A 12,365-nucleotide genomic window follows, 5' to 3' on the forward strand; every position below is an offset into this window, starting at 1 on the left:
GCATGTACATTTTTTGTTTTATTTATTTTTTTGTGTGTGCAAAAATATTCTATGCAAAGATAGTTCTCAATAATATGAAGTACTGAACAACATCCCTAAGGTTGTAAAGGTGAAAAGTCAGTTACTTGAGGATCTTTCTGTTCTATTCTATTAAACATATCTTCATTTCCATAGAGCTGATATTTTATTTGTTTTGAGTGTAAGACATTAGGAAAGGCCTGGAGGGAAGTCTAGCACACAAGTGACTAGTAACAGTCTAATCCCCCTGTACTATTGAAGGAAAATATGTTTTGGTTTCTTTCTTCTTAGTCAAGTAAACAGATAATTATATTTCCCCTGGCTTCCATTACAGCAAGTTGGCAGTTACAGAAGAATCCTTTCAGTTTTGATTTCCTGTCAGCTTTACGAATGAATGACCACAGAGTACAGTATTCTCTTGGTGTGGTTTTTATATACCCTATGCCTTAAAAGGAGTGTTTCTGAATACTATATTTGTTTCTGAATAGCTATATGATTTAACTTGGAGAGGTTGGTTTGTTTTCTGTATGCAGTATATTTCCACTTTTAATGAATGTGTGAAACTGGGAAAGCAATAGGAAGGATGTGGCTGAAAAAAAATATATACATATATATTTATTTTTAAATTCCTCTTTCCTTGATTTTCCTCTCCTAAACTGAAGTCAAAAGACCAGCTAAATGCACATACAGACATGAAGTGGTTCAGGACACTTTTTCAATCTTCCCATTGCAGAAACCTAGTCAAACGAAACCAAGATAGCTTTAAGCCCCATGTACAGAGAGCTGATCTCAGGGAAGTGTGCTGTAATTTCTCTGTTTAAGCTGTTTCTTGTAGGTGGATCTTCCAGAGAATGAGGCCTGACAACTACAGAGATCATAACCTATGGTCAGAAGCTGTGTGTCCTAAACTGCTTCCTTATAGTTCAGTGGCCACTCCTATGGCCTGGGACTTAAAATTATTGCCCTGCTTTCTCATGTCTAAAACTCCCTGAGGGTAGCCCTGAAAAGATTTTCTCCTTGGTCTCTACAGAACTTCTGTTTCAAATCAGGCTTCCATTCCCTACTCATGTGCAAATAGTAGTCCATCTTGAAAAGAAATCAAAAGCTTACTGTATAAGCAGCAGTCTCTTCTAAAAGTTTTTCTCTTTTCCAGTGACTTTACCTTTTCTTCTCTCCCACACATCACAGAGCTTTGTCTTTGCACGTATGCTGTCTGAAGAGAGGAAAGCAAATGTAGAAATGTCACTCAGTGCATTTGCAGCATTTCATTCTTCACAACATGCCCAAGTAGTTCTTTGCTCTGTACTCTGCAGAATGAAAGTGTCCTGCAGTGGAAATGTTCAGTACTGTTGCTGCATCTGTGCTGAGGCACACATAGAACAATGTGGAGAGGAAAGAGGAAAAAAAAAAAAAAAAAAGGAGAGAGGCAAAATGACTAAATGACTTCATCACTTCTGTCCTTACAAAGAAGATAATAAAGAAAGCACTTTCCAGATAGAGAAAGTGAAATGTCTTCAGACAACTAAGTAGGCCAAGAAAACTTCCAAGAGAGGAGTGAAGAGAAGGACATTCCAAAAAGCTGCCTTTAGCAGGCTATAAATCTTACCCAGAACAGTTCAAACACGTCACTTACACCAGTCTTACTCTTCCCTGTTTATTTTCTTCTTGTCAGTGTTAAAATGGAATAATAAAGTAGCATGCAAACAAACAATAAAAATAAGAAAATAAGCAAGAAATAAAAGTAAAGAAGAAAAAGAATTTGAGTCCTTGTCTCTCAGCAGTGTTGAGGAGTCCCTTGGACTGCATTGTACCACTGCTTGTGAAAATATCACTGAATCTTCCATGTCCATTACAAGAGGAGAATTCATGAAGTTATCTTAAGTGTCAGAAATAACCATTCATAAAAATATGAGAATTTTAAGACTATATTTAAATTTTGCAAACAGATGCACATCCAAAATTTCTGCTTTATGCCCTAGTGAGGTAGACACTGTAAACCTCGGTTGCTTGAGCTCACATCAGCTTCATAAATTCCCTCCTGCATTTAGTTAGAAATTGTTTGAAAGATAAGGAACATTTTATGCAGTGAAGAACTTGTCAAGGAAAAGGGAAACAATTTCTCTTCTCAGTGTGGAGAGGTTTGAATTGTTATGAACAGCCTCTCAGGAGCCTGCTCTAACTCTGAAAGGGTGGGAACGATAAAAAACCCTGCTTTTAAAAGGGAATGTACAATCCCCAGGCAGGGAAATACCTCTTTGGAGGAAGCTGCAGAGAGAGTGAGCTTGGGAAGGTAGGCAAACACACCAGAGGGAAAACAAATAGATTTCAGTTGGGAACCAGCCTGGTCTCTGTCAAACATGGTAGTAAAAATGACATAATCTTGTAGACTGAGTTGGTAAGATCTTCATGTCATGATGGAAGGCTTACTGATAAGAACATTTTATAGTAGATTTAACGCAATGCTAACCAAAAAAAAAAAAAAAAAAAAAAAAAAAAAAAGTTTTGTTTGTTTTTAAGCACATGTGTAAGCCAGACAGGAAGATACAGATAAATGAGAAATGAGAAATTTCAGTAGTAGAAAGTAGTAGAAAGGGATTAGTGTTAGGGAGTTATATGCACTAAGGAGTCACTAGGAGTAAATAGTATCAGAGGGGATCAAAAAATACCATGTTTACAAATACAGCCCAGCCTCTGTGCTACATACATGTAAAGTTAAGATACCAGCCTGGAAATCCATCCAGCATTGTAGAAGAGGCTTATAATCAAAGTCGATAAGATGGCAACCCAAAAAGAGCTCCAGTAAGGAATCAGGTTTCTACAGGGAAAAAACAAAACAAAACAACAACAAAAAAAAACTTAAAGATAGAATTAACACTAAATCCTGTCTCTACTGATAGCTAACAATACTAAAGTATAATAAGAAGGAAAAAAAGCATCTGGAAGGGTCTCCAAGGGCATGTGCACCATTTCAATAAGCAATGTGGATGCAAATGGTTAGTACTTATTGTCTAGAGGGTTTGGATATCTTAAGAGCCATGGTTGAGCTTGTTCACTTCTAACTTTTAGGGCCTCAGTGTGCAGACTATAGTTGCACTGATGAGTCCAAAACTGAATACAACTGGTTGAACATTAACCAGATTTACTCATTTGCTTCCAGTGACAGGACCCATATAGTGCTTTAGACAGAATAGCTACATATGCATATGCAAACACACAAATAGGCACAAAGACATATATGTACATGTAAATAGGCTGCCAGTGCAGAAGTGATTGGATTGGTTTGGATCAACTAGTTATCTGTATGAATTTGTATGGGTGTGGTGTGCATACGTTTGTGTGTCCCTCTGTGTGGTTTAGTGCTCAGTCACATCAAGCCTCTGGCTACGTATGAATAGTTTGGTGTGGATGGCTGCAGAGCATCTCCCTAGGGATAACTGAACCTCACTAATGTAGCATATGTAGAAGACATTTAACCCATAGCATCTACCCTTCCCTGCTTTAATATACCTGAGAGCAAGCAAGGAACATTAATGAGGATATTTGCAGTCTGAAAGCTGTGAATATTTCAAGACCGCAACAACATCTCCCCTCCTACAGGCATTCTTATAGACATATTCCTTAGATGTTCAACAGCAAAAATTAAGGCTATGTGGGGACTTTGGCAACAGAAAATTAAACTTCAAAGAAGTATAGGATCAGGCAATAATGGAGATTCATCTGGGGATGCACAGGGAAAATAACAACTTTCAAATGAATGCTTGATACAAAACTACCACAAGCAGCAACTTTTCTGAGCTTTCATTTAAGGAAGAGAGGGAGAAGGAGAGGGAGAGAGAAGAAATTATATAGTTACAGTTTATAGTTATAGTTATATAGTTGCTGCTTTACGAAGTTACAGTACTGTTAAACTGAATGCTGAACAGCAGATGGCATATTTACACCCAGTATATGAGACTATTGTTGACATGGTTTGTAATAGCAATGTTGATCTAAATGCCTATTTCCTCAGCATGTGTATCATCCTGACATTAATCCACAAGGAAAGAAAACCATCTGGAAAAATTTCAGTTAGCATAATCTGAACTGAATTAAATACTATAAACTCACATGTTACTCCAGGGAAATCTTCCCTCAAGTGGAAAGGACTTTTTGTGCTGTACACTAGCTTCACCTAATCCCATGTGTGAACCCTATGCCATATTTCCTTCCTTATTTTTAATAAATTGTTTTGAATTGCACTCTCCTGTATAACTTCTCCCAGTAAGATATATTAAACAATCCAGCTGAGGGCAACACCAGCTTAAATAGACACAACTTGAGATATCTCAAGCCATCCCCTAAAACTCTTGGGTTCTGAAGTGGTACAGGTTTTTTTTCCCTAGTGGAAAGTTTATACTTTGAGGATATGTGTGTATAAAAACTACATTGAAACTAACTGCATCCATCAGGTTGTCATTGTTGTTTTTGTTGTTATTATTATCACCGTCATCATTTTAATGAAAACAAGATTTGAATAGAAACAAATGAAACAATCCTTATATTCATTTAGATTCTGACTGAACAAATCTGATAGTCTTCAGTGGAATTTTGATGTCCACAGTTGAAGAAAGCATATGCTTTTCTCCTCTGCCATTTAGGATCAAAACACATGCCCTGAGTGTTTGACGAAGTCAGAATCTGAAACAGTTTATGAGAAGGTTGAGGGGTTCAGGAGGAGGACTTAGGACCTAGCTATTAGCCCTAGATAATTCTTTGACATTAATTTCAATGCTAGTAGGATCAGGTCTTCAGACACAGAAGCACAACATGCACTACATCTTTGACCATATGGAGAAGTCATTGCACCTTTCCAAGTGTTCTGAACCAGAGTGAATCAGCTTTAGGAAGGCTAGGGATATTAAAATATTCTATTGCAGCTTTTCACACCACATATCGTATTATAAAAATTGAGACAACATTAAAAAAAAATCAACAAAAACTGTTCATTTTAGGGCTTACTTTGTTGTTGACCTTTTTATGATATGTCTTTTTCCTTCCAGCTGTTTTCTTTCATATTTATTGCAAGTGCTTTTTATTGGAGCATAGCTGTCCAGAAATCGGTGCTTTTGAAGGCAGAGTTGATACGCAACTGAACTTTTCTAAATGGCCTGCTCTGTTTACATGAGGCTTATTAAATAACAAAGAGCAGAAAGCAAGTTCTGAGCATTGATGTGGATTTCATCATTTATCATCTGCAGAGTACAGTGTTCTTGCAACTACAAAAGATAAAACCTTAACAGAAGATTGTAATAGAAAGAAATATCCCTTTATAAATCTTTGTTGCGCAAATTGCTGTACAAGCAGTTAATTCTCATGGCTCCCAGGAGGTAGACCAGTCACCTGAACATCTTTAATACTTTGAATGTAAAACTGTAACAAGGTCTGATTTTGACATGTGGGCTATTTCTAGACTTTTATAATTTTTGAAGCATTCCTGCACATTTGACGTTATTGACAAGTTTCCCATTGATTTCAGAAGTTTTTGATAAAAACCACTGTTTTTATTAATTTATTAGAAAATCCCCTTTTTGGACTACAAATGTAAAGAATGAGGTGTTTACCATGAAAGATCAAAATCAGATTTCAAACACTCTGTATGAGATCATTTGAAGAATGATTCGCTGTTGATATAGCTGGAGTTGTTAGCAAATATATATTTAAATCGCCAAAATTTCAGTGAAACCAGAAATGCTTAGAACTTAGAAATTTCAGATGAATAATTAAAAACAAGCTATGAACTTACTGTCCATTAACTTGAACTTTCCAAATCAGAATGCCATGATGCTACAGGAGTTTATCAGTACCCATCTGAATGGAGGCACTTATCCAGTGATGCTAGTAAGGCTCATGCTTGTCTCCTTTTTTGCTAGCTATTGCTATTGGTTGGTTTTGATATCAAGTGAAGCAGCAGCAATAGCCCCAAGGTTTGTGCAAGGTATTCTCTTTTGCATCAGCAATACCACCAGTAGGACTAAGAGACTTAGTGAGGGAAGCCCTTTCCTGAAATGTAATTAAGTATATTAAGAGAAAATGCCAAGCCTCCCATACCGACATTGTAAGGAACTACAACTCTTTTGGCAAATGCTCTTGTTTAGATTAAACACACCCTTTCCACCCCAAATTACTCTCTCCACAATATGCTTAGGCCATTGTCTGTGCAGAATTCCAGCAGGAATCTCTTGGGGATACTCAACAATATGAAACTCTGGATTTGGTTTTATCTTTCATGTGTGGTCTTGCTATTAGATGCATGAAGGTCTTTAAAATACCAGCCCTCCTTACGCTGCACAGTAAAATCCCTTGCTGAAATTAGTATAGGGAGACACTCATTTTCATTGGCACTCATTTTTCTAAGCCTAACAATGCAGTTCCAAACCTTCTTCATGAAGAAATATAATGCTAATTATGTTGGTGTTTTTTGTTTTTTGTTTTTTGTTTTTTGTTTTTTTTTTTAATATAAAATACTTTATTAAGAATAATAAGAATAAACAAGGTTACAAAAATACCGACTTTATTAACTAATGAAGTTGCCATTAATTACAAAAGATTTGCAATACAAGTTATAACCACAGTGTTCCCTTTTCATTAGGCTTTCAACTAGTTGTCTTTAATGGGAGCATTAATTTTCCCACTTAAATATGAAAAAATACTCTTATCATACACTGAATTCTACAGGTAGCTCCCTGAAGTTAGAACCTACACAAGGAAACACCATACATAAATGCCCAAGAGTATATCTAAAAAGGAACACCATAAAATATTAGGATGAAAAGCCATGTCAGTTCCTGCCAGCAGCCCCAACATTCATAAAACAATAATATACCAGTGCACATAAAGGAGGAAGAAAATAATCAATATGGAAAGAAGACAATAACCAATCCTACTGGTTTTATACAGGTTCCATGGGGGTGAACTGGTTTACAACCAGCCTTCCAGAAGGATGGCAATAAAGCCTCGCCTGCTGTTTCAGTTGCTGTGAAGTCCAGAACTGCTGTGCTTTTTGGTGTACAAGGATGCATATAGTTCAGTGCACAGCTGTAGGGAAAAGCATTGAGCAAATTTCAGCCCCCGCTTTTTGACAATCACATTCACTGATTTCAAGGGACATTTTGCCTGAGTAGATTTTGACCCTCAGAGACATATTTGGACCCTCATCTGAAAAAGTGAGTATCTCTGTCAAGTACATTGGCATTATACACAACAAAGATCTGCAGAATGCCTCAGAGAATTTTAGTCTTAAGCTAGAGCAGATTTTATCAATAGCAGCAAAAATCTGGACCAGTAAGTTCCCAATGAGAGCAACAGTTTCTCTGAGAGTCATGAGGTTTATGAGAGAAAAAGAAATAGGCAAAAATCTTTTTAAAGGGAAAAATATATTCATTAATGAAAGGAAGAAATGTCAGTCAGTTCCAATGCCCAAAGAAAATCAGTAATTAATTCAAACTAACTTCAGTAGCGCAAATCAGGTCTTAGGTTTGAATCCCAATATTTCATATCCAGTTATTACACATTTCAGAGTCCACAAACTAGTTGCAATAAGGAAAATGAAGACGACATTCAATGGAGTCTAAGAATGTTCTTAGGCAAGGGTTTAAATTCTGTACCCTTTAATTTTAATATGAGTAATATCACATCTACAAAGTAAATTCCAGATCCCACTGAAGTTAGTAAGAGGCCTTCCAGAAATTTAGATGGGCACTAGATCAGGTCCCTTTGTTATTATAGAGAGAAATATGTTAGAACAATTAAAAAAAAAAAAAAAAAAAAGTATCTATAGAGTGTCCTTTCTTAAGAGAATCCTGTAGTTATAACAGTTGCCTGGTACGGTACCATTGGTACCAACAAGAAATATTCACAGGAATAAATGAAGTACAAATTCATTACCACACATCATTATTTTTCTCTTCACTTGCTCTTCAAAGCCTCATGTGCCCTCGATACTGAGTTAGGGAGAGCAAGAATGCCTGATGAGCAAGTGCATACAAACATGTTAAGTTCTGGAGCAGCAACTCTGCAAAACTTTTACTGAGGTGCTGCCCAGAACAAACAGGTAAAAATCCTTACACGTTGTCTAACAAAAACAGTATTTTTATCATATATATATATGTGTGTGTATATATATATATATAAATCACAGTCTTCTGCACAGCAGAAGCTTATAACTAAAATATTTTAGGGTTCAATTTTTTAGATAGACTTAAAATGCCTGCAAATATAATACAGTGAGCACATAATTCTTAGAATACAAAAAGTGAACATGGAATTATATATTTCATCCACATTCTATTTGTGATTGATAACAAAACTCACTTGGAGTTTTTTCAAAAGTCTCTCTTAAAAAGTTAATCCTTTCAGTATGCTATGGTCCGTATATACTTAGTAAGAATACACCGTTAACATACATGGAAATAATTAATTGTAAATACAACAGGCTAAATCCTGCCCTCTTTAGGCCTGGTGAGTGAGAGAGCCCAAAAGGAGCATAAAGCCTTCAGAGACAGACAGAATAGATCAAGACAGACTATCCATGTAGCATCCACAACCTCAGATCCCTTGTACAGGGAAGTTGCATCTTGTCCAAAACTATTTACATCAGGAGAAATTTCAGAAGTTCTGCTTGCTAAAAGACTTCTTCCTATGCACCAGTAAACTGCTGGATGCTTGACACAAATCTCAGCAAGCCAAACCACTTAAGCATGGGCCGAAACTCATCCTAGTCCACCAGGAGAAGTAAGCATATCTGAGTCCCACTGAAGTCAAAGTGCACTGCTGAAGAAAATAATTTAGTGAGTCAACATGAGCGCTGCCTCCCATGACAGCTCCTCTGAAGCTGTTACTTTCTGTCAGGGCAGAATTCAGCCCTGCATTTTTTGAATTAAATGAAATATTCTTTTGTATATATACATCATGATGTCAGCTTAGTGGCTATGCAGTTAGATATGATATGTATACCTTAAAATTTGCTACTGGAAACATATACAATTACACAGTCACACGTGAAGTAACAGTGCTGTTACTTAAGTGATTACAGTAGTAAAAATAACTGGATCTATGTTGTATCAGCTTTCCAGAAATTACAACCCCCTATAATAATATATTGCTATCTGCTAATTGTGTAATGATTCCAGACATACAACTAAATGCCTGAAGCAGAACAAGCTCTTATCTGATGCTGAATAGTTGTTCCCTTTCCCAATCAACATAAAGGAATGATAGTTCTACATACAGGCAGGAAACACAAGATACTAAACAACTAGTGATGTTTTTCATATTTCATACAAGATAAGATCCCTGCAATAATTTTATTACTCTGAAAGGAACTATACAAAGGATATGTTTTTGAACAAACTAAGGTAAGGTCTTATGAAATATCTGAAGTCTCTGAAAAGACTATCAATGTATAACTAACTTTTACCAGTACTAAGTCTCTCAGCCAGGAGTTAGATTCAACTCTGCTTCTTCCTGATATAAACAGAGTTATTTTAAAGAAATACCTAGGAGCATGTGAATTTTTTACACTTGCCTTTTCAGAAAGATTTGGGCATATTTAGTTGAAATTTCTTTTAATGGCAAAAATCTGTCAATGGTTAATCAAGATTAATGGGAGTTAGAGTTGATGATCCTTATGGGTCCCTTCCAAATCAGGATATTCTATGATTCAATGATTCTAATTTTTTAAATTTTATCAGATACATTTTTTAGCATTGTAAATTCACAGTTCTATATCTCTTCCTTGATCCAGAGGGTTTTTGATATATCTCTTGTGGGACCAAGTACAGAATTAAAAGGGACCAAGTGCAAAACCAGAGTTTACAGGTACTGTGTAAAAAGAAGTGATACCGACTTCTACAAGAGCTCCACTCAAGGAAGGCTTGTCAAAATGGTCAACAATGAAAAAGACTAATTTCTAAAGACACTATTTTTTAATGAAATATTGAAGTATTTGACCTCTCATAAAGGGGTAAGAGAAATAGAGTCATATATGCTGTCATTGATAGACGTATTTATCACTCAGTAGATCTTTTGACATAAATGAAGAAAAGTACATGGCTCACAGAAAGAGTAAGATGTGTAAAATAAAGCTATAATTTGTTTCTCCTTTAAAGATAATCTGAAGAGCAGCATAAAAGAGGTCATATGATCTTTTTCTACAAAACCATTTATGATACAGTAATAATATTTTTGAAAAATTGTTTACCCATTCAAGTATCTTCAGGAGATATGTCACCATACTTGCATATACTGTAAGTCACTCCAATATTTATAAAACAACATTGATAGACAAAACACCAAAAACATCCATAAATATTAAAAGAATCTCAACAAACTTGACTATCAAGTAGTTAAAAAATTGTTGATCTTTACATTACACATTAATTCTATGCTGTCCAAAATCTGTGAATGGAAGTTCTTGAGTTTTTCAGGGTTTTCTGTAGGTCATCATGATCTTGTGTATCCACCGGGAATAATACGAGACCCGAACAAAAATCCCAGGACGATTTCGAATGGCGCATCCACGGCCAGGAACAATGACACCCACTACTATTTTCAGCCTGTTTTGTTCACAAACCAAGGGACCACCATAATCACGCTAAAAAAAAATAAAATAATAATAATAATAATAATTTCTGAAAGTGTTACAAGGAACAGTTCCCACCTGTCCATTACTGCCTGGTTTCTCTTTGGTAGGACCTAGCTTAATGAACAGGCATTAGAGTTATACTTACCATTGGAACACAGCTTCCAATATCTCTTTCACAGCCAGAATTTACATGCAAGTAATCCTTCTTTACATATGATTCTAGTAACTTCAGACTACCAGCTCTTACTCTCCTGTTTTAGCTAACTCCAAGTATAATATTTGTTTATGTGCAAATAAGTGAGATAAGGAAGTGAGATGACTGTTAAATATATTTGTTGTTATAACAGACTTTGTTTCAAAGCTTACTGACAGAACAAGGTGGTTATCCCTCTGGCAGTATTTCAAGGCATTAGGATGAGAATCTATGTGTACTAGTAGGCAGGAAAAAAAATAGTAGTACTTTGCAGTGTAAAAAATGTAACTTGTTAAAACACTCATGTTCATTATTCTGTGTGAATGAGACAAGTATACACCTCTGCATGTACTCAGTGGAAAATTGGTTCATGTCCAACTCAGATCAGTCTTATTTAGCACTAAAATCCATACAAATTAAATTAGATTCAAAATGTAATTTAGGTAAATTCACATAGATACATAACTTGAGCACAGATACTGAAGTTTTAAATCAAGCAAAGCTTAATCTAGCAAATTAGCGGCAAAAGAAGGCAGTAAATGTTTGTATTGGATAGTAAGACAGTTTAAAAAGATAAAAGCTAACAATTAGCATTTTATTCTCTCTGACTCACCAGAAGAGTGGCAATGCTTGTTGTTTATTTGTTCAATTAGCTTGATCTGATTGATAGCAATAGTCAGGTAGCTATTGAGGGGTGGTAGTGGTTGTAAACCTCATCTAAGGATGAGAATTCAGCTATGTGGGCATTTCTAGTTTGTGTTAGCTAGGCAAAATAGTATGGAGGAGGTCAGTCTGTGATAGATTATCAGAACTATTGCTCCTGAGAATGATCAGAAGGTTTGGATTATGCTTGCAGCAATGACTTGATCCATGTGGCTTATGGATAAGTAAACAATTTTAAATCTGTTTGTTATAGACAGATTGAGTTGGTAATTAGTGTGCCTCATAGGATTAGAAAGAGATAATGTAGCTGGTCTGATAGGGGCCCTATTGGTAAGGTAACCTGTATAATAACATACTCACCTGATTTGAGTCATAGGGCACCGAGTAGCATTGAGCCTCCAAGGGGGGCTTTGGGGAATCATAGGTGTAGGCTGTATAGTAAGGTTTTTAGTATGAAACTGTAGTTTAGTTATATTCACATAGATCTGGGGCTTGAACACAGTCGTTTCTATCCAGGGAAAATTTACACTGAATCTAGAAAACTAGCTGCAAAACTAGGCATTAAATGTACTAGGTAGTGAGATACGGTTTCAAAAAATAAAAGCTAATATTTCACATTGTATTCTCTTTGGATCACCAGAGAAACAACAATGCCTGACCTTTATTTGGTTATTTTTTTCCCCCAGCTGATTACAGATTAGTTCCTACATGAACAATGAACTATGTCAGTATCATCAAAGCTACTCATAAAACATTTTTAAGAGTGGAGTTTCACCTGCCAATCTGATTTTGTTTCTCTGCCTGTTCTTTGCTGAGGAAAATAGCTTCAAAGGGGAACTCAGGGAGCTGGAAACCATGTGGTGATTAAGA

The 12,365-nt window shown here is 35.9% G+C and overlaps 1 protein-coding gene across 1 annotated transcript in view; it reads right to left on the reverse strand.

Annotated features, from left to right (window-relative positions):
• Positions 1-10,477: 10,477 nt before the first annotated feature.
• HGF (hepatocyte growth factor) overlaps positions 10,478-12,365 on the reverse strand; it is a gene marked incomplete at its 3' end in the record, with an annotated part of 61,023 nt that continues 59,135 nt past the window's right edge. The window contains exon 18 of the mRNA XM_084305954.1: positions 10,478-10,648. Within this exon, the coding sequence (XP_084162080.1) occupies positions 10,478-10,648 (171 nt within the window). The remainder of the gene's footprint in view (positions 10,649-12,365) is intronic.

The sequence above is a fragment of the Netta rufina genome (genome assembly GCF_964035555.1).
Source record: "Netta rufina genome assembly, chromosome: 1".
NCBI lineage: Eukaryota > Metazoa > Chordata > Aves > Anseriformes > Anatidae > Netta > Netta rufina.